The following is a 23982-nucleotide window of genomic DNA, read 5'->3' on the forward strand; positions in this document are numbered from 1 at the left end:
ACATTGCCCAGTACCAAAGAGCTGCATTAATTATGCCATCGCTGTCTTATGAGGAATTTTAGGTGCTATGAAGCCATCAGTCATGGCAGACCGAGGTACTTGAGCTGTGGGTTGAGGGCATTTTCAATCTCATTTTTATAACTCAAACATACTACCTTCATTATAAGAAATACATAAGTAGATTACCTTTAAATCCAAATAAATATTATACATGAAGATAATATTTTAAATAAAAAAACATAAGTTTAAACATGTTAAAATGATCTTAGTATTCCCCCAAACAATAAAGTGTTGTTGCCTCCTGTAAGTACAAGAGAAGTCTGGGATTACAAAATGTTCACACACATTAGTTCATGGACATTAATAAGCATTCATTAGAGTATTAAGAAATTAAAGAATGTAAAAACATAGGGAAGACAAGTAGAACTAACGTTTGACTTTCCATGTTTTAAATAAAAACAACTTTACAGTTTGTCCTTTCATGTGCATGGTCCCATTCATTCACAATAATGATTTTGAAATCAGTCTATTTGGTCATGTGTGCACCATCTGACTGATATTACCACTCATGTATGGCTGCACAATATTTTATTGATGAATTTATGCAGTGATGGACATTAAATGCGCTTTCAACTTTTGGTTCTTACAAGTGAAACTGGAGGGATGGAGAGATGGCTCATCCAAAAACTACAAGTAAAGCTGGTATGCATATTTATATACTAATCTATATTTGAATATATATTTATACTTCTCTTGAACAAATGTGTAAAATTTGAAAAGATACAACATGTCATAGGGAATACTTGAAATTTTATGGAAATGTCAAACTAGTGTTATGGTACCATTTGGCCATCAGTAACATATGCATATTTCAGTTATTCTACGTTGTGAAAACCTTCGCTATTTCAAACAATAGTGTTTTTATTTAGTTTTGATGAGGTCCAGTTTGCCCTCTCCCAGTTTTCCTTCTTGAGTGCCTCTTCCCTGTGCATGGTCACAAAGAATTCCTTCTACATTTTCTTCAAGTAGTTTCATGATTTTAACATTTAAGTTCATGGTCTATTACAATTAATTTTTGTTGGTATAAAGTATTAGTAAAGATGCTTTTACCCGTGTGTATTTCTAGCTGTTTCCATGTTCTTTATAAAGAAAACTTTGCTTATCCCGTTATCTGGAAGTTTTCGTTGATACAGTAGTTATAATTTTTGGGGGAAAGCTTGTCTGTATATTTGCTTGTTACATTTGATCTTTATATCATCCCTTTCAACCCAAACCAAACACATTCCTTTCTGTCCCCACGTCTCCTTTTCTCTTTTCTCTTCCCTCCTCATTTCTCTCTTTTTTTCACTTTTCTTCTGTTTTCATTTTCTTCTATTCCTGAAACGGACTCTCGCTGTATAAGCCCCAGGGTGCCCTCAAACTCCAGGGCCCAGTGATCCCTGACCTCCATTCTATGAATAGCTGTAACTGCAGGCATCCACAACTATGGCAGACTGCTAACCCTCTAGAGTGCTCCAGCCTCAGTGTAAGTTTTTAAGTTAATGAAAATACCGACAGCATATTTAGAGAAAAGAATGGAGTGTGCAGGTCAGCTGTGAGAACACAAACACCCAACAGCCATTGGAGTTTTCTATCACATATAATTACCAATGGTTTGGTTTTCATCCTAATCGTCATTCAGCTATTCTGTGTCTTCCATTCATTGTTAGTATCATTTCGGCAGTGTCTTCTGAAAAGCTGCCTGGGATTTTTGATGAGAATTACAAGCAATCTAAACAGCAGTTTAAGGAAAGTTGATTTCTTTTTTGGGGGAAGGGGGTTGAGGCAGAGTTTCTCTGTGACTTTGGAGGCTGTCCTGGAACTAGCTCTTGTAGACCAGGTTGGTCTCAAACTCACAGAGATCTGCCTGCCTCTGCCTCCCGAGTGTTGGGATTAAAGGCATGCACCACCACCGCCTGGCCAAGGGAAATTGAAATCTTAACAATTTTTTTTATTAAAACTAATATGTCTTTCTAGTTCTTGATACTTTCCTTAATACTTTTCATCAGCATTTGTCAGTATTGGGGTAATAACTTTTCTAGTCCGTGGTCAGATTTAATATAAAGATTTGTATGTGTTGACTTGATAAATAATGTTTGAAAGTAACCATTTCCTAATGTTCATTCTTACTGTTAAATTTACAGTGGACTTCTCTGTATCAGTCTTGTGACCTGAACTTTCTCTACATTTTGTTCTTGGTTCCATGTTTGCTCCATGGATCATTTAAGAATTTCTCCATGCACAATTCTAAGTGCACATAAAATACAGACATTCTTTCTTGGTTTTGTTTCTTCTCTTAATGCAATGGCCCTGGCCTACTAGTATTGTTGGTTAAGAGTGGTGAGAGCAGTCATTTTCCTTTGTTCCTGATAGTTGTGGGGAAATACTCCTTGTTCTCATTGTTAGAGTTCGAATTGAGGCTATCTTGTGATTTTCTTCCACCTGGCAAGAATTAATGACATTACAGATATTTTTGAAGGTTAGTTTGTATGGTATACTAATTGTTTTTATTTATGATGATTATACACAAATAAAAGACACTTCCTATCCTCAAACTTGCTGTTTGCCAATTAAGTGCTATAACGTACTGTCCTTGATCATAGTGTTAGCATGCTCGCCGTAACTCCTTATCTCCTTTCAATCCACCCTACTGTGAACACTCAGTTTTCTTGTTTCAGTCTCATGAATCTCTTTCCAATGAGATTCCAGCGATGCCCTTAAACTCTGTCTCTTTTTGAACATGCCTCCCTTTTTGTGTCCACTCCCATCATACTTTGCTTATTGCTACTTCTATGTCTTAATCATAACAGCTTTCTTCAATTCTTAAACACAATAAGTCCCAGAGTCTAAATTTAGCCACTTTTGTAACTCTGTATGTCACATTTTAACCTTGAATTAAGGTTCTATGTTCACTAGCTTCCTTTAGGGGGAGGGCTATGGATTAAAGTCTCTAGTACATTGCTCTTGAAAGAAAGTCTCCTGTATTCAAATACACTTCTCCCTAAATATTATGGTAGCAATCAAAAACCACATAAACAAAAATACATTTCAACAACCTTTTGGATTTCCTGAGTTCCTTCTTTTGCTCCTTCCTGCTAATGCCCATGTTATCTCTTCAGACATAACCCCAGAGTCACTGTGGTCCTCAGATCTCCTGAGCTGCCACCTCATGTCCAGTTTAATTTCACACTATCTCCAACAGCCATCCTTTCCTGTCTCTTTTCCACAGCTTCCTTCATCCCTGCAGTCACTGGGCAGTTCTTCTGTGGTCTTTCGCCAAAGTCTTTGTGTCTAAGCCTGCTTAGCTTCACACTGAAGATCAAATTTTGCTTGCTCTTAGATTTTTCTTTTACGCATCAATTGCTTGCTGCCTGGAAGTGATGTTTCTTATGTACATTGTCTGCTGTTTCTTCTCCCACCCCGCCTTCGTCATAGCCCTTTAAGGAAGTTAGTGTGAGTGTGCATCATTCACGTTAGTCTCAAGAATATAAAAGGAAATTGTTTTATCACAACCTCTGAATTATTAATGAATTGTAAATGAATTTATAACAACTTGTGTCCAATCCTGTTTCTAAAGGGCAATGTAATTTGTAGGCTCTTGGATTCAACTGAGATGAAGGACTTACTGCCAAAGGCTTGCCATTATAGAACCCAAAAGAACTAAGTGGAGACCAAGACTGTTTCTAGGCTTGTGGGTGAGCACTTAACCAGCTAGGGTAGGAAGTCTACAGAAGTGTTTCTACATTAAGGTTGAAAAAGATGGTCAGGGTGAACTATGTGAATTTGAGCTTATGGACAAATTGAACTCTTCATCACCTTTGTCCCTGCCGAGTACTGGGACATCTGTCATCTGTTAAGTACAAGAGACCACAGCAGATGACCTCTAACACCTAATCCAGCTCAAACTTCTGCTACCCAACGCATGCATTTTAAATGACTTTATGTAAACAATACCGAAAGAAAAGCAAAAATTGAGGTTCACTGTGAACCTACAGATTTCTTTTAGAGGCCTGTTTTGAATCAATGAGAAAGTAGAAAACATGTAAAACATAAGATTGTGGTTTTGAATGTAGTGGGAAAAGACTCAGCCCTTCCCCACACATTCCTCACTAGTATCTAAATATATACCTTAAATACATGGTAAGAAGCCAAATTCATTTTTGGTCATGATTTCTTCAGAACTAATCATTACATAAATATTCAAAATGAATTGGATTTGTGCGAGAATTTTCTGTGTTTGTTGCTAGCCTGGTCCTAGCATGAACCTTTGAGAGATGTGTTCCACTGTCCCAGTATTGGTAACCAAAGATAATTTTCTGTCTTAAGAATCAGAAAGAACTGAGCTATTAACTTGAAAGTTCAAGAGGATCTAGCTGTTCACAGGACCACCTGGTCAGTGCCTGAGCCACCAGGCAGTCTCGGGGAGATCATTCTCTCCAGGCCTTCAAGACTCAAGAAAGCACCTTCACTGCTGCCTCTACAACCTGTAGGATTGACATGCTTTTGCTTGTTCTTTCCAGTCTCTCTTTGGTGTTCTCTCTAAGGCCAAGCCTACCTCTTGATTAATTGAATCTCAATCATGTTTGAAAAGTTTCTATTTCTAATAATGCGTTAAGATATGAATTTGCCATGGCTAGGTCACTTTGATTCTTATTTTTTGGTCAAGGAGTTTTTCAAAAGGTACCCAGGGCTACGTTAAAGAACCATGAATGTCCCTGTTGTCTCTTCATTTAGGATCTTCTTTCTAAATAAATCAGTACCCATTTATTCTGTTTTCATCATCTTCTGGATCAATTCTGATCTCTTACTGTCACCACTAGCTTCCTGTCAAGAGGAAAGGCAATTATTCTCTTGGTATTCATTAATCTTCAAACAGATATTGCTTCTGATAATTTCAGGACAATAAGCACTTGATACATACCAGAGTTCCCTTAGATCTTGTCTAAGGCCCAAGAATTTGTGCAGGCAGAGGAACATCTGTTGCTATGTCCTAAGCCCTGAACTGAGACATTAATTTTGAAATCTCGGTGCATGACTAAGGTGACCTACTTATATCTTAATCAAAATTAACAAATCATGAAGTCCCTCTTAGGCTGATTGTCAGTGTTCTTGAAACTGATACACTTATTCCCTTGTCCCCTCCACATATAAAACATCATCACCACAGATGGGGAAAGTGTGTGTGTGCATGTGTATGTGTGTGTGTGTGTGAGCCAAGCACATAAAGGGTCTATTACCAAGTCTTTCTACTTGAATACAATTTAAAAAAAGAGAAAATGTTGATGTTTTATGATGACAGACGTGTGATCATCAAAGAGCTAAATATATCAGTATTACATGAAGTGTAAATATCAAAATCCAATATACCAATTAATAACCTTGACTTCATCTAATATACCAGTCAGTTCAATTGTTTGATAAACAAGGTTTGGTTTTCATTTTGAAAGCTCCATCAAATTTTATTATGTAAATCATAAACAAAAGTGGTCTCAGAATTTGTGCCCATAAATAAATCTGATTTGTATGTAACTTGCAAACGTCAATCACACATTGTTGAGAGCAGAGACTTCCTGTCGTTTGAGAATTTCATGCATGTGTAAGATTTTGATTGAAGCCACTGTTTTTTGCCCCTGTTCTCAAATCTCTCTTTTATCCCCACCGTTACTGTTATTCTTAACTTCACATCCTCTTGCTTTATCCCAGTGAGTCCACTTCATGTGCATGGATGTGGGGCCAGCTACTGGTGCATGAATAGTGTCCCAGGGGAAACATCCCTGAAGAAAACCGACTCCCTCCTACAGCCACCATCAGCTGCCAGCATTCCTCCACTAGGAATGGAACTTGATAAACCATGGAAGAAACTTTTCTGAGATAGCATGATCCTTCACATCTGGCAGAACTCGCTTGAATACCACAAGACTGCACACTACAAATAAAAGTTTTCTGGAAAGAAAATACTTTGGGGGAAGCCTTACATTACTTATGAGCCCTAATAAATGCCATAACAATTCTAAAAGACAATTGTTAAGCTTGGTTAAAGACAAGTGCTGAATTCTACTCCAAACTACCCCATAGGAACAATAGATTTTGATTTCAAGGAAATGAGGTGAAAATAGCTTGATGGGAAGAAATTAAAATAAATGGTTTTGTGAGTATGAAAACTATGGGGGGAAACAAGAAAAATTATGTGCAGGGTAATTTTGAGATGGGGGATATAGTCAGTTTGAGTTAAGAGAAAGAAAAGTAGGGGTGACCTCCTGTGAGAGCCACTCCACATGGAAACTCCCCTACCAGCTCACATTGAAGAGCTGTGTAATGTCTATTTGAACATTAGTCAGAAGCAAAGTGGATTTTCATAGTATTACAAATGCATTTTTGTTTATTTCCTTTTATGTTAAGGTTGCAGTGTATGACCCAGCCTAGCATTGATTCATGCACCTCCTGTCTCACAAGTAGCAGGATTATTATCTTATGTATAAATATATATATATATATGTATATATATATATTTCTCAGATAAACTGAAGTGCCCCAATGCTAGTAAAACGTAATAGAAGGAGTAATATATCACCAGAAACCCAATTCTGAATGCCATGACAATCAAATAACCAAGGTCAATGAAGACATATTATTTCCTATATTGATTGCACCCTGTGGCCTGCAGAGAGAACCTTCTATGGCTATGGTTGCAGTACAGTCCTGAGAGTGTGTCTTGTGGCCAAGGCCTGTGGATTTTCTCCATCCAACACTTGTGGAATAGATCAATGCTTTCGTCCTCGGAGTCTGCCTTCAGCCCATCTCAGCCCTGATATCTGTGCAACTCTCACCCAGTTCCCATCATGCATCTCCACCCGTCTTTGAGAAATGCAGTCAGTTATTCCCACTTTGGAGTTTCTGTCCAGCTGATGCCCATCCTGTGGAGTTTTTGTTTGTTTACCTCATCACAGAAGCCTGCTAAATGGTGACCTATATTCACTTAAACTTTCATCTTCTCCCCTTGCTCTCCTTTCTAGACACCCTACTTGAGTCAGCCTGGAGTTAATGACTTCAGGCCCTTAAACATAGCATTTTAATATTCAATCATGCTATTTTTTCTGAAAGTATTTTCACATGGCTGAGCTTTCAGCTCCTCATTGGTGAAGCAGGGTTCTGATTTACATTCTGATAGTGCTGAGCATTGTCCCTCAGAACTGATGCCCCAGATGTCGGTATTTACAAAGCATATGCTCTGTGAGAACAAAGAATGCCTTTGGCTATCACTGGGTCCCTGTGTCTTCTAGACTGCACAGCAAGATGGCCATATTTGTGGAACATAATAAATGAAGTAGAAGGAAATCTAATGATTTTGAAGATGGTATAGGTCAAAATTATGTAAAGGAAAAAACAAATAGATGAGGAACTCAAATATTTTAAAAGGCAAGAGAGTCCTGAGGTTTTCCTTGCAAACATCATTGACCAACTTTACAAGCAAGTTTCAGTCACACCTTGCAAACAAAACCCTAAAAGGAGTTTCACATGAAATGAAGTTACACGACTATAATGTATATGCAGAAGGCCTAGGTTAATCTCATGCAGGCTACCTGGTTCTTAGTTCAGTCTCTGTGAGCTCCTATGAGGCCAGATTAGTTGGTTCTGTGGGTTTCCTTGAGATGCCCTTGACACCACTGGGTCCTACAGTCCTTCCCCCTCTTCCAGCAGGACTCCTCAAGCTCAACCTAATGTTAGACTGTGGGTCTCTGCATCTGTTTCCATCAGTGGCTGGGTAATGCTGTGCCCAAATTCTGAGCCCCAAAATCACCAAGAGACCCATTCCAGTGCAAAAACAAAGAGTCTTTTATTGTTTAATGAGTTAACTGTCTTAACTTGGTTCCTGTCCCTGTGTGAGAAGGATCCGAAGGGGCCGTGAGGTGGGAAATTTATTGGGGGTGTGGAAGGAGAGAGACTATGGGTATGTAACAATCTCAGGATTGGTGTACTTCTAGGCTTGGGCAACCGACTGGTCAACTGGTTGTTATGGTCTATAGGCCCTCCCAGGGCGGTTGCTATGCTCTGCATTGTCACTGTTAGGCCACTTTTATTGTAAAGAACCATAAAGTATGTCCAGAGCCCACCAGCTAACTTCTGATTGGCTCCTTGTCGTGTGAAGGGTATCTGACCTCCTAGTGACTGGGAGGATGAGTTAGGTCAGGAAGCTTAGTACATCCTGCTGGGTCTTTTCTGCAGCCTGTCATGGCTGCTAAAGCAGGGGGCTGGGTCAGGGTCTGGTCCCTTCAGGTTATAACAGAGCAAGCGATGTCTCTGACTGTTGCCTGCTTTTGGGACCCTTTCTTTCTACCAAATTGCCTCATGCCTCCTTAATAGAAGAAGAAGTGCCTAGTCACACTGCAGCTTGATATACCATGTCTGCTGGACATCCATGGGACACCTTCCCGTATCTGAAGAGAAGAGCGGATTGGCTGGGGTGGGTGAATGGGGAAGGTGGCAGAAACCGGGAAAAGGGGAAGGCTGGGACACTTTGATTGGTATGTAAAAACAAAAATAAATAAATCAATCAACAACAGCAACAAAGCCAGAAAGTTGTAGCCTGGGAAATACATGTGGTGAGCAAAAGTGAACTCAGCCACAGCCCTGACCTTTCAGGAAATGTGTAGAGAGAGACAGTGGTTGCTCTGAGAGGAATTCAGCTCAGAAGTCTAAGGTGTGTAACCTTAAAAAAATAACGGTACTGGGGAAACTTGGACGTGCTCCCCAATTTTTCTACTTGTCTTGCTTTGTTCACAGAGGAAGTTCTCCAAGCATTCCCTACTGCAGAGTGAAGACTGGCTCACTGCCTAAGGCAAACCCTTGGTGTTTGTCTAGTTTTGAAAGTTGAAACACTTTTAGTCTTTCCTGATTATTCCCTGTTGTCCTTCCTTTTACTTAAGAAAAGGTTATAGCTTATACTGAATTGTGCAAACTGTATCTTGTTATTGAAATTTGATTTTTGATGCCCTCTTGTTTGGCTTGTCTTAAAGCCCTTAACTTTGTGGTCCAATGTTAAAACGGGTATTCTGCTGGAGACACAGTCACATCTGGGCCTTATCGGTGGTCGTCAACATTGGACATGGCTGATGCTTGCTCTTCAGGTGGAGGCTGAGTTCCTCAGCGGCACTTTCCTCAGAGCCACTCCTAAGTCTGAAATTTGCTTTTCAATTACTACTACAAAAGAGGCACTTGTTGTTAGGCGTGACCAAGAAGCTTTCTCCTCAGGTCTCCTTGATACTGTTGATTGCAGGAAACAAAGTTTTCATGGTTAACCAAACGTTAGAGTTTACCATGAAGAGTGGCCCTTACCTGAACAATGAAATACCCCAGACATTAACATAAGCCCAGGGAGGGATCATTATCATCACTAAGAAATAGAAGAGACATTTAGTAATTTTTTTGGGTGTGTGTGTGTGTGGAAGCTGTCTAATCATCAGCTTTTAAGAAACTCTCCAAGTCTGAGAGAATGCCATTTCGGTGTTTGCCAAGCCCTTGTCACTAAACCTATTTTTTTAATTTGCGCTTCCCTTAGCATATCTGCCCTCTTCCCAGCCAGCTCTATACTGACCTCATCAAGTGACCACACTGTTTCTGAAGTGGGTGCTGACATTATATATAAAAATAATCTCCAGCTTAGTGGAAGAATGTCTCCTGTGTTCCTGGCAAACCCAAGGCACACAGAGGTTTCAAGAGTACTGATCCTTGTACATCTGTTTCCTGGTGTAATTTCATCAGTCACAGATGAAGAATGCTAATTACTTTGTTTATACATGTGTGATTTAATGAGACTAAACACTGAGCCAACCTTCAATAAGTGCAACTTATTTCTCATTGCTGTTTTTAAGTTAATAAAAAAAAACCCTGCCAAGCACATTTTCTGGAAATGGGAGCATTGTGCAATTCAAGAGAGGGGAGAATTCCAAGGGTAGTTGAGAGGTTACATATAATTTGTAGGCAGGCTGAGTAGGAGGGGTAGCGTTGGGTATGGGGACCAGGGTTCAAATCCAGTGTGGAAGAAAGATTAAGCATAATAGAAGGATTTATCATAAACTATTCTGCCAAGCTTCCAAGGCCAAAGCTAAAATACTAATATGTATTAGATAACTTATTGTAAGAAGCAGCACTTTATTTCTGGCAGATTAAGCCCATAATGCATTTATTATTGCTTTCCTTTCACTTTTGAGTACCCTTTTCTTGTTTTTATGTTCACTCTTAGAGAGAACTGAAAATGTGGCGTTGCAGTTACGGATAGTTTACTTGAATAATAATATAGGAGACTATCATCATTATTATTCTAGAAACAAATGTGTATTTTAAATCATCTTCTTTTTTGCTGTTTTTTTCTTGGGGCAGGGGTTGAGACAGGGTTTTTCTGTGTAGCTTTGGAGCCTGTCCTGGAACTCATTCTGTAGACCAGGCCGGCCCTGAACTCACAGAGATCCATCTATCTCTGCCTTCTAAATGCTGGGATTAAAGGTGTGGTCCACCACCACCAGACTAAATTATTTTCTAATCTACATATTTTCAAGTTACACTGAACTAGATCCAAGACCGCAAGGTAGCTAAGGAGGAGAGTGCTCATCCAGAGCATGTTCTTCCCTAGAACTACACACATCTACCACCCACGCTGATGCCTGTGCTGGGATGTAGCTCAAGGGCAGCATGCTTGCCCAGCAAGTGTGCTGCCTGGATTATCCTTGCAAACACTCATACCCACGTGGGATCCACGTCATTTAAAGAGAGAAGTGGTTAGAGAAGATGAGAAGGCAACACTATCCTTACATTTGGATTCAAATGGCGCCATTGATTTCCTGAGCATTTTAGAGCCAGGAGTCAGCAAGCCACAGCCTGTGGGCCGTATTCCTTGATTCCCAGATTCCCAGCTTGACCTGCGAATGCTTCATTGGAATACATTCATGCCCATTTGTCTACGTCTCTCTTCGTGGTGCAAAAGTAGAACTGACGCTACATATTCTGCAAAGCTGAAAGGATCTCTAGCCCTTTGTAGAAAGGACTTTCTGATCATACATTTCAGTCGTAAACAAGAATGGAAGCTAATAATGCAAAGGAAGACAATAGATAATAATGGTTGCCTTATGTTGTAATGAAATAAAGACTGAGACCTGAGAGATTTTTTGTTGTTGTTGTTGGTTTTTAAGCTGGTGAAAGTCTTTCATGCTTAGGTCCTTCTGAATCCATGTAGCTATTCCTTATATGGAGACAAAAGGTTGTACACCAGATGCCCCAGATAACAAGCAAAGGCATTTAGAGCCTGACTGATTTTTTAATGTAAATCTGTAGAACCTTTTGCCAAAATGAGCTAACCTTAGTTTATGAACTCGGCCCATGAGAGTGAGTTTGTAGTAATAGAAAACCTGCTAATTTGAGAGACAGATTTCCAAGTGAAATGGACCTAGCAATTCAAGTAAAGGAAAATGACCTTGAGTTCCTGGTCATTTGGGGCAGCAATCCCTGTATCTGGAAGGTGCTGGAGGTCGAGGCACCTTTAAATGTTCATAGACCCTCCAGTGACAAATAACTCACTTGTTATTTGTTGGCTTGTGTGAGGACTTGAAATGATGTCATCAACAAAGAAACATAGGAAAACATGCTGAATGGCAGCTTCCTTGGTTTACCTAAGAGTCACCTGTACAGCTGTAGCCAGAGATCCCTGCAAATAACGTGATGTATTCTTTGAACTTAGTAACTTATGGGGTAAAAGCCTTTTATGATGATATTTTACAGTTTTTTTTTTACCATTTATAGTGACAAACTTCTTTTAGTGATCACTTTCCTTTTTTTTTTAATCCAAAGTCTGTAGAAGGATGTGAGGTCTATTACAGATAATAGTAGAAAATCCTGAATTGTTCAAAGGAAGAAATTGACACTGTCTTCCTCCCAAAAGGCTGGGGATAGTTGGATTAATACCTGGTGATCTTTTCTATTCTGAAAGCCAGTCCTCAATGAATCCCCCCAGATCCCGAGCATTCATTCTCAGTCAATAGAACCAATCCTCATGCTAATTACAAGTCCATCCTCCCTGGGTCCTTGTCCTGAGCACTGCTGCTCAGTCCATAGGACCCATTCTTATGTTAAAGGTCCCAGGTGCTCTGCTAAAGGATACATTTTGCAGAGGAGTATTTAATGTCACCATGCCTAAACTTTGTTATGATAATTGTCACAACAAAGAAAACCTTTTTTCCAGTGTAAGAAATAATTTTTTGGGGTCAGATTCCAGAAGTTTTGACCCAACACCAGCTAACTAACCCAAGTTTCAGTTTTACCTCACCCAGATAGTTTCTCCATGTATGTGGAATAATACATATAGTGAAGTATTTAGGGGAAACATTAGCATGTGCTATTCTGATGTTTAGACACAATGAAATATACTTTGCATTAATGAAGCAAAGACCATGGTGTTTCATCCTTGTGAAATCAAACAGCATCAAATGGATTGTAAAGGTGGAAATCTAGTTTGAGCTAAGGACATTTAGAGAAAATGAGATTTTGTTTTAAAGATTTTAAATATACTGTAGGCAACTGTGCACATGTTAAAGTTCTTTCCTAACGTGCTTATCTTCGATTAATACTCTGTTGGCAATTTCTCCTCCCATGATTGTACACTCTTTCTTTTTATGCACCAGTGTCCTTGAGTCAGTAAGAGGAACAGATAGATCTTCATCAGTCCATATCAACACCAACTGGTCAGCAGGAAACCCCAGCAGAACCCAGGGAACACCATGTTCTGCAGGAAGTTCAAGGATCTCAAGATCACCGGGGAGTGCCCTTTCTCCTTACTGGCCCCTGGTCAGGTTCCTAAAGAGCCAGCAGAGGAGGTGGCAGGAGGTTCTGAGGGCTGCCAGGCCACCCTGCCCATCTGCCAGGACACTCCTGAGAAGAATGCACAAGGGAACCTTCCCCAGAGAAAGACAAGTCGCAACAGAGTCTACCTACACACTCTGGCAGAAAGCATTTGCAAGCTCATCTTCCCAGAGGTGAGTGCTCTCCCTTTAACACTGATAATGGCATTTGAGAATCGGAAAAGGAAAGGTTTTCAAATGAAATTATTTAGAAATGGGTTTTTCACTTTTAAGGGCATGATAAACAGAATTTCCTTGAAACAGATGGGAAGTGTCATTTTAAATACCCATATTCCAAATTGTGGGTCATCTTCAACAGTCTCATACCTTAAATTCCTTTCTGTCTTTAATTATGTTTTTTCATTTATTTTGCATACCAATCACAGTTTTCCCTCCCTCTGCTCTTCCCACCCCCTCCCCCTACATCCTGTCTATCCCCCACCCACATCCACTCCTATCCCATTCAGCAAGGGGCAGGCCTCTCATGAGAATCAACATGCATTCCTTTAAAAAAATCATTAGACTCTGACAAACTGCTTCATCGCCTCGATCTCAGCTTCCTTTATCTGTAAAACGGAGCCGTATCACACCTATCTCTGAGTGCCACTGCACAGTGAATGAGCTGGCATGATCCAGGGAGAGCAATGCTGCTTTAAGAGCACAGGTCTGGGGTGGCATGGAGGTGGTGGTGGTGCCTGAGGAACAGGAGACCAGAGGTGAAGCTCCACAGAAAGATAAAGCAGACTTAGCAGACAGTTGAAGTCATTCATTTTAAAGGTCTTGTTTACTGCATGTTGCACCTTCCTGACTTTTGCAATGCAAACATTTAATTATTTTTCCCAATCGCAGTCATTAGATGCCCAGCTTTGTTGAAACTGGGAGACATAGCCCTTCCTGTAGAAGTGGCTTGCACTGTAGTGTGGGAGCTTTTATCCAAGGACAGAGTGAAGTATAAAGTGGCAAATGGATGAAGCTCAATATTTTTCTTCAGTTATTTCTGCTTATTCCTCATTTTGCTGACAGATAAGTTTCTTGGTTTTGACTGTCAACATTCTCTTACAAGTTATTAAACTTCTTCAAGATTATTGTTCTAACTTCGTTGTCATTTCCCTAGGGTTGATGACTTGAGATTTACTTCTGTCTGATGTCACATTCTCTTGGTTCTTTATGTTGCTTTGTTTTGCTGTCTGTGTACTGAAGAAGCAAACAGATTGCCAATCTCGGACAACTAACTTTGATATTGGAAATACCTTGAATTCTGAGAATCTCTGAGATCTTTTCTGTGCCATGTACTTCCTTTTTTCTATCCTCTTCTCTTGGAGGAGTAGCCAGGCAAATGAGCCTTTTCTCGGTCTGGAAGAAACAGGAAGACTGCTGCAAACGAAAGGGATTCTTATGGGGAGGAATCCCTTTGACACTATCTATTGGCATTCTTCCACAGTTAAGATTATTTGCCCCATGGCAGCAAATGCCCCAGTGTTGAATATGTCTGAAAAAGGGTATTCATTAGTCTATTCTACTTTATCAATTGTCCAAATATCTGCTTGGTCTTTTTAGAGACATCTGCTTTTAATGAGTTATATATGTGTATATATATATATATTAGATTTGGCACATTTAATGCTTGCATTTTAGTTTCAGTCACTTTAATAACCCTATGAAAGATACTCAAAATTCAATTTGGCATAGTTGTTCTTATTTTAGATAATCAGATTAACTCTCCAATTATGTTTTCATGGGGGGTAAGAATGAAAACAAATTAGCCTTAGCAATTTATTAATAGGAACTCTCATTTCAAAAAAAATTAAATGGTTGAATTTACAGGGGCTTCCATGATCACTTAACAAAAAAATTACCATTTCTACTTGGGAAGCAACAACTAAGGTACACAAAGTTAGGTCATTTGTTCAAAGTGAAAGATATGAGTGGTGATGGAGAATTCTGCATCTTATTAATAATTCATAGCATTATAATTTAACCTTATGAATTAAAACATTATTGGTTTAGGAAAGCATTAAAAACTGAAGAGACTTCAGAGAGACAGCTCAGTGAGCAAAGTGTTCTGTGTGCATGCATGAGAGCCTGAGCTCAACGCTCAGAGCTACTCGAGGAGCAATACTCATGTTTGATCATTGGAGTCCACTTGTATACACAGGTAGAACTTGTGTGCAAACACCTCTCCACACACACATACACATTTATCACCTTAGGGTCTATATTGAAAAATGAAGAGAAATATAGCTTGAAGAAAGACCCCATGCACCTGCCCTTGCCAGAAACACTTTGCCTAGAAAAAACCATGCATTTTATTTGAACTTACATATTTTCATAACAACAAAGAATGTTGCCTGATTTTTTCAAAGGAGATGTAAACTCAGCTCTAATTACCCCCGATAGGGCACAGTGACAGTGAATGAATGTGAGTATTCCATTTAAGTACAGCTTCGTGAACTGATAAGCTTATTAAGAATACTTACAAGACCTATAGGTAGTAAAAAGCCAGCATCATCCAAAAGTCTAAACACACGGTGAATGATGACTTCACAAAGCTGAAATAGTGTCTTCTTTAATTAGTCTTCTACCTCTTGTAGACTCATGCATCCCACAGGATCAAGCACATTTTCAGGACAGCAGGAAAAAATGACTGGATATATAACAAGGCCTTCTTTCCAGCCCTTCCTTTACGTGTTAACTTCAGCAATATCCAAAGGGAAATGCCATCTAGGAGCATAAATGATGGATCTGTGATAGCATCCCTGCAATCCCTTTACTTCTAGGCCATCCCATTCATTCTGTAATAACAAGAGACAGTGATGAAGGAGACAATACCCAGGCATCTGACACATCTGTTCATGAAGATGTTCTGTTAGAATATTTGCTTAGCATGCACGAGACCTTGTGCTTATCCCAGCGTCTTTCCACACAACACGGTTCTTTTATTAAGAAAAGATAGCTCTATGAGGATGATTGAGCTGGTAAAGGTGCCTGCTACCAGGCCTGAGTATCTGAGCTTGATCCCTAGGACTCACAGGGTGGAGAGAGAAAGTTGGTTTCTTTGGGTTGTCCTCTGAAAGCCTCTTGCATATCACGGCTCTCACACATATATGTATACGCACTCACGCATATGCTATCAAATAAATAAACACATTTTAAAAATGAAAAAAAAATGACTGGAATCTTAGGGAGGGGAGGATGCCCTATCCCTCTCCCAGTTTCTGTAGCTAGGGAGTATTAGCGACATCTATACTGTAACAATAGACTTATTTATAACTGTTTTATTTTATTCCATTGCTATAACTATGGGACCAAGACCATTTTGTTGATCACCATAGCAACCTCTCCTGAGCGATAGCTGGTGGTCTTGTCAGGCTCTGGTCTTGTCTGGTCTTCTAGGTGGCTTCTTCTAGAAGCCAACAAGTACAACTATTACCAGACAAAGTTAAAGTCCTGCAGAAGGTCATCACAACGATCCACTCAGGCTTCCTTAAGAATTCAGAACTTCCTTTTTAAGGAAAACAAGTCTGATTCAAGTGGGAAGCCTGACAAAGCATCTGTTCTACTCTCCCCAGTGGTCCTGGAAAAACGCATCATCTTTACTCCTCCCCAAATTACTATGCCATGCATGTTAGGCAGAGGACCCAACAGAGGTCCTTCTGGAGACCACAGTAAGGACTAGAAACACGAAGAAGGAGCTTTTAAAATGGCAAAAGAGTGTAACTGGAAAGCAAGAGAAAGATGTCTACCATAGTACCACACAGGAAAAAGGACAAATTCCCCACTGACAGGACTGGTTAGACTTTCTTTCTATCCTCATAATCCATCAATGGTTTCTAACGGGAGCCTATAGAGATGAGCAAAACGGACTTTTCTTGCCCTTTCATGACTTCGACTCCACTAGGTAAGACAGATGATAAGAGAAAACATGAGTAGCAATACTGGAAGAAAAACACAGATGAGAGGCAGCACCCCATTTCCCCCATGATCCGTTCTTCCCATGAATATCTTCTTTGGAAGGGAGAATTCTCAGAAGACCATGGTTTCTTGGATTCGTATCACACTGGTGTTGATAGCTTATGATGTAGAGTAACCGCAGAGTGGGGCTCTTGAGAAAATGAGTTTCCCAGGCATCTACTTGGAATGTTCCTTTACTACTCTTGAGAGTTGCATTGGGCCTTTCTTTTTCCCTGATGTGAAAGACTACTGAGAAGTAAGCTGACCTATTCCTTTCTGAACTATCACTCATCTGTTATCTCTTGGCCTCTTTGCTGTCACAGAGTCAACAGGACATACCCAGAGTCTACCTTTTGGCACATCTACCTGTTTTTCTTCATCCTGTCACAGATATGTCCCCATTCTCTATTCCTAAACCACCAAAAATGTGCTTTATCCTATAAATTAAATTCGCTTTGAATTTCTTTTTAGTGCTTACATTTGTTTGAATAATTTTTGTATGTATTTTTCCAAGCTTGATCTACATATTTAAAACTCCATGTCCTTTTGGAAAAACTGTGGCTACTTTTTTTTTCTGCATTGCCTTCTGTGACTAGTGGAAACTCTATGAGGAGAGATATAAATAGATTAAGGCAAAAGGAATTTCCCAGTTTGGATCATATCCAGAAAGTTCTTGACTTTCCTCTGTGCAAACTGAAAATAAGAATCAGAGATCATGCGTAGACATGTGCAATTTTCATACAGGATATGAACTGAACATTTCTCACCAAGGGTCCCCCTTTTGTTTGTCAAGTAGGAATAAAGAAACATTAAAAGAGATTCAAAAAAGATGCTTATGGTGGACATTGCTTACGTATGATTCATCAAAAAAACAAAAACAAACAAACAAACAGAAACAAAACTCATCAACTCTTGGAAATCAATACAAGGGAGTAAAAGTACCAATATTTGGTGATGATCATTACTTCGAAACATGGAAATCAGTATAGATATGACAGGCACATGACTCTAGAAACAACCAATTCTGGTGACAGATTAACTTGAGGGTTAAGAAGGAAGCAGAGATAACTACAGGCATTTTGAGAAGAATTCTGAAATGAGAGTAGAGTATGTGGGGAAAGGCACTGTAGTCCTTGCTGAGCTGGGATGGGATATTGTGGAGGAAGGTAACAGCGTGTGTCTGGCCTGAGCCCTGCAGTTGAAATGTTGGCAGTATGTGTGTCCAGGGAGACTTCTTGGCCCAGAGGAAGAGGTGGTATGAATTCGTGCACTGCAGAGGCCTTGACATTTTGTATTTGGGGTCAGACTATGCTTGACTCTCTGTGAGACTTAGGGCCATGGGTGAAGCCCAGGGACCTCCCTGAAGCCAAATACAAAATAGTCTGAACTCATGATTCTTCCCAGGATTAAAAAACATGTGGGAAAGAAGTCTCAGTTCCCAACAAGTCAAAAACCACACTCACCATCGAGTAAAAGTTACTATTCCCTTAAGAGAAACCCTAAGAAACTGCTGCAATTCTTTCTTTTTATTTCCAGTTTGAGCGGCTGAACCTTGCACTTCAGAGAACACTGGCAAAGCATAAAATTAAAGAAGACAGGTAAATGATACCACAATCTATAAACACCTCCATGTGCCTCTTCCCATAAGCATGCAGCCGACTCTATGGATTGTCTGGGCTGGATTTTCCTGCTGAGTAGCTGCAGTTAGACTTCAGGCAGGCAGCTCCTTCAGCCAAGAGGGAGGCATGAACCGCCCAGGAGAGTGTGAATCTGTGTCTGACAGAAGCTTTGTTTATAGGACAGACCTGACAAGCATCCCAGAGGCGCCTCTGCCTCTACCCACAATTCCCAGGCAGGCTGATAAGATAGCCTCAGGTCAATCTTGCTGCGCTACCGGGACTCTCTGAGCAAATCGTTGGCAGCCAGCTTGTTTGAGATTTATTCTCAGGCTTTTGTGCTCTGAAAAGTCCCTGCTGCTGGATGGAGACCTGTTTGCTGCGGTACACCCTATACAAAAGTCCACAACACTCATTTCACTTGGAAATCTATTCTTAAGGAAAAAAGAATGCCTATGCCTCACCCACGATGAGGACCTTGTTGGTGCGGTAGGATTTTCCCTCCTGCCTGCTGGTGTGTGGAGCGGCTCTGGCACCCTGGGCTTTCTTTAATACTTGGGCATCCTCTGTGTGCTTCTGTCCCTCACTGGCTTGGTGGCGCCCCACATTACTGTTTATGTTATCCTTGGTTTGCCAGCAGATGAACACATCCCGACCCTGTTTCATGCAGCTTATTCCCAGGACTTACAAACAAAACGCAGATAATGTATTAAGCAGGGCACTATCCTTGAAGGAAGGGACAAAGGCCAGTTCCCAGTTCTTATCTACTAGAGTCACTGGGACCTCTCTTGAGGCAGCTCCCCTCCCCCTTCTCTCACTAGATGTGGATGAACTGATAACTGGTGTGTGTGTGTGTGTGTGTGTGTGTGTATGTGTGTGTGTGTGTGTGTGTGTGTGTGTGTGTGTGTGTGATGAATGGGTTTACTGGCCACTCACAAGTCTTTCTGTCAGCTGTGTTTGCTAAAGCAAGTGATATTTAGTTTAGAGGTCACTGAATGCTGTTTGGAATGACAACACTATACTCTGCTCTTATCTGGCAGCATGAGGGTCAGGAAATGGCAGGATTAGACTGAGGAGGCTCACTCATACTTAGGGAAAAATCTGCTTAAATGAAGAAAAAGAAAGTAAGTATTTGGTATGGTAGTGGATTAGCTAACAAAGGGTTTGTGGGTCTCCACATCCAAATCCAGCATAATGTTATATTATGATCCTTGATCCATTTAAATAAAATATTTCCACTTAACTTTACATACTTATAAGCATCAATTTCTAGGAAACAATGTGGTGCTCTGGACCATATCGCCCTCTAAAACTTCTTAAATTATACCATGTTTTATGTAAAGGTTGTTTAAAATAGAGAAATATGCCTGCACTTAAAATTGGCTCAGCTAATGGCAAGTTGAACCTTGCAATTAAATAAATTTCTAAATGCTCTTACAGTAATTGAATAGTTTGGAAAATCTGGCCATAATCAGTCACTATAATGAGAAGTTTTCAAAAAGCAACTAGGCAAACTTATCTCACAAAGTTGTCTGGTTGATACATGAAGACAATGACATTATATATTGCTAAGCATCAGTGATCATGCAAAAGGGTTAATCTTAAGCACAGAAATGTTAGAAATGTAATTATCTTAGGAACTATAGAAAAAAGCAAAAGATGCTGATTTTAGCCATGACTACAAAAAATAAAATACAAAAAAAAAAAGAGTACAGAAAAAGAACTTAAAATCCGAAGGAAAGACAAACCATTATAGCTAATCAGCTGGTAAATAAGATAAGTAAATGCCATTAAAAAAAGAGTTGCCCAGTTGGAATTATCTCAGCCTCCTTTTGATGGCCATATGTGCTGTCATTGTTTTAAGCTTCCTTTGTGTAGAATGCAATGATTGATGAAACAAACAGATCTGTAACTAATTTGTATGTATGACCAGGCATAAAATTTGGAGGAATAATGTCAGAGATAATAATAAAAATTCCTAATCTCAGTGTCAATGACTCCTCTATTTTATATTTTAGCTTCAGAATCAACAGCGAAATCCATTGTGGATAGATTCTATTTTTCTTGGTTACATGATTGACCCCTTGAGAACTTAATAGCATATTTTTCTTTCTTTATTTTGATGCTAGGGGTGGAAGCCAGGCCCTCCATATGCAAGGGAGCTCTTCTACCATTTAACCTTGGCTTGCCATCCTCTGCTGGACTGTTACCCACTCCTGGTTATGTGCCACGATAAATTCTCTTTCTCAATGGCCTGTGTAAAGAGAATCACAGAGACAAATGTGCTCCATGAGGGATTATGAGACACTCCATACTATGTATACTTTGGGGTTTTCCCAAGAGTGTTTTGAGCTATTCAGGTCACTGCTTGCTTTGTATATAGCAAGTCAAGATTTGCTTCTGAAAGATGATTATCTCACCTTGTTATCTATATGTTGTATATAATCTGAATTTGCAGCAATCATTTATCAGTTTATAATTTAAGATACTTAATTATTTACAGGAAATCCTCAGAAAAAGAAGACCTTGAAAAAATAATTGCAGAACAAGCAATTGCATCAGGTAATAAATAAAACTGCTTAAGTATATGAAATTAGGAAGCAAATCACATTCCAAAATAACTAATATTTCTCTCATCATATTTGTATTTATTTCTTAGTGGCTCCCAGCACGAAGTCTTGGAACTCTGTGTGTGTTAATACAGAATAACCCTTCCTATATTATTTGCTTTTGTGTCCTGAAACATTTCCTCCTTCTATACTGTTTATTTACGGAGAAGTAGATAAGCCTCTGTGGGAAGCTGATTCACAGGCTTTGGTCTTAAATCAAACTATGCCTCCCTCGTTTGCATACGAAAAATTCTGCTCAACAAGGCAAATTAAAGAGTATTTTAAATGGTTGGAAGTCATCATGGGAAAATAGTCTGGCAGAGTTCCCACATTGATAATTAGCACCAGACAAAAGATAAATGAGCAACTGCTGGAGAGTCCTTTCAGAATATGAGTGTGAAAATCCAGAAGGTTACAGGCTTACAAAAGCATGCTTTTACAAATACAATGTTAGCAAGGACTACTTTATACTGAGCCATTCTTGGGAGATAGACACTTCTAAAATAATTCCCACAGGTCACAATATTCCTCAAAGAGGGTAGCATTGCTTTCTACTTTACAAGAGAAAAATGTATGAAACTTCTGTGCAGCAGATGGAAACCAATTGCAAAAAAGCCACAACTAATCAAAATGTACAGTTGTGGAGTCCAGTGTCAATGGACATATCTACAAAACATTTCCATATCTAAAGCTAAGGGAACATTGTAGAACAGAGGCCAGAAAGATTGGAAGAGTCAAAGGACCAGGAAGCTTGCTGTAAGATTGTATCTCCTAGTAATATAAGAAGCAGCACACATAAAGTCTCACCAACATGACTGCCCAAACACGAGCTGAATAAGGACATCAGTAATGGGCCTGCCAAAGTGGATGGAGAAAAGTCCATAAGGTCTCAACCCTCCATAAAGAACTATAGAAAACTGAGGAATCCTCAGTGTAGAAGTAGTCTTCCTGGGGGAAGAGCACACCAACCATCATCATGTCCAAATATTCAGCCCTGAAACATGCATTCGAATAACATTATACAGACTGAGCTGTCATTGTTTAGAAATATATTTGTATGCATAGATATGTATGTGCACGCAACAATTAATGCAAATAAGAGGTCATGAATTTGAAACAGAACAGGGCAGGGTGTATGGGAGGATCTGGGGTGAAGTGGGAAGTGATGCAATTGTTTTATTATCTCAAAAATAAAAGAAATAATAAAAAATGCGGTACCCTGTGTATGGAGATAAGAAAGAAGGCTGAGAAGAAGCTAAAGGTGAGTACTGTAATTCATGCACATATTCACTTAGGGAACGTCAAATAACAACCTGAAATCATTTCCAGACATAACAGTTTCATGTGTTAAATTAATTTCAGGTGTAACTCTTGCACTGTTGCGGCCTCTCTGGAACTTCATGAAGACTCATGTTGTGTGGTTAAGAGAAAGACAGATAAGATTCCTCTGAAATGCCCTAGAGCTCTAGTTATTCAATAGTGAAGAGAGATAAAAATAGTGCATTCTACTCACTTAGTCATTCTTGGGTTGAAACAAAGTTTGAAGATGGTTAATCAGACTTACCAGAATTCTAAAATGTTATCTATGTTGATAAGTTGAGTGTGAGCATTTGATTTGAGTTGGGACTCAGAAGATAGCAAAAGAAGTTAACCACAAATCAAGGGCAGTTGTGTTTGGTAGCAGCAGCCGCCGGTTCTGAGTTCTGAGCTGACATGCTTGATAGCCTACCGTGTTGTGTGCTTGCAGGAGTCCCCGTAGAGGCGCTCAAAGACTCTTTGGGTGAGGAGCTGTTCAAGATCTGTTATGAGGAAGATGAACACATCCTGGGCGTGGTGGGCGGCACACTGAAGGACTTTCTCAACAGCTTCAGCACGCTCCTGAAGCAGAGCAGCCACTGCCAAGAGGCAGAGAAGAGGGGGCGACTGGAAGACGCCTCCATCTTGTGCCTGGACAAGGACCATGACTTCCTAAATGTTTACTACTTTTTCCCTAAGAGAACCACTGCCCTGCTTCTCCCCGGTATCATTAAAGCGGCCGCTCGCATATTGTACGAAAGCCATGTAGAGGTGTCTCTGATGCCTCCTTGCTTCAGAAGTGACTGCACCGAATTTGTGAATCAGCCCTATTTGCTTTACTCTGTCCAAGTCAAGAGCACCAAGCCTTCTCTGTCCCCAGGCAAGCCCCAGTCCTCGCTTGTGATCCCGGTTTCGCTCTTCTGCAAGACCTTCCCGTTCCACTTCATGCTCGACCGAGACCTGGCCATCCTGCAGCTGGGTAATGGCATCAGAAGGCTGGTGAACAAGAGGGACTTCCAAGGGAAACCGAACTTTGAAGAGTTCTTTGAAATTCTGACTCCCAAAATCAACCAGACATTTAGTGGCATCATGACAATGTTGAACATGCAGTTTGTCATACGAGTGAGGAGATGGGATAACTCTGTGAAGAAATCATCAAGGGTAAGGAAAACGCAGTATTTTATTCAAAATAGAACAAGCTGTTTAATATTTAAGGGAAACAAACCACAAAACAAATGAGCGCATGCTATTTTTGGTAACACATCTGTCTAAAATTCTAAAATAATTTTAGCAAGCAAACTTCTTCCTATGTTCATTTTTCTTGTCTACTTCACTCATTACAAATATTTATTGACTGCAGTTTGCCTCTTTAAATCCCAGTGATGGTATGGGTGTGTATCTCTCATCTGTAGAGCTCTTGCCTGACCTGCAGGGAGGGCTGGGGTTTGACCTCAAGCATTCGATAAAACTGGACTGGTTTATATCACGTGTATCTAATTCCATCGTTCAGGAGATAGAGGGAGGGGAGTTCATGGCCGTCTTTGATTATATATACAATTCAAGGCTAGCTCAAGGTGAATGACACCC

General features: G+C 40.0%; 1 protein-coding gene across 2 annotated transcripts in view; it reads left to right on the plus strand.

Moving 5' to 3' along the window:
- Gucy1a1 (guanylate cyclase 1 soluble subunit alpha 1) overlaps positions 1-23982 on the plus strand; it is a 54410-nt gene that overhangs the window by 12261 nt on the left and 18167 nt on the right. For both annotated transcript variants that reach the window (XM_040752602.1, XM_040752603.1), the window contains exons 2-5: positions 12708-13058; positions 18411-18472; positions 20994-21052; positions 22847-23556. In XM_040752602.1, the coding sequence (XP_040608536.1) occupies positions 12804-13058; positions 18411-18472; positions 20994-21052; positions 22847-23556 (1086 nt within the window). In that variant the 5' untranslated portion in view covers positions 12708-12803. The remainder of the gene's footprint in view (positions 1-12707; positions 13059-18410; positions 18473-20993; positions 21053-22846; positions 23557-23982) is intronic.

Source organism: Mesocricetus auratus, unplaced genomic scaffold (assembly GCF_017639785.1).
Source record: "Mesocricetus auratus isolate SY011 unplaced genomic scaffold, BCM_Maur_2.0 Super-Scaffold_100009, whole genome shotgun sequence".
In the NCBI taxonomy this organism is placed as follows: domain Eukaryota; kingdom Metazoa; phylum Chordata; class Mammalia; order Rodentia; family Cricetidae; genus Mesocricetus; species Mesocricetus auratus.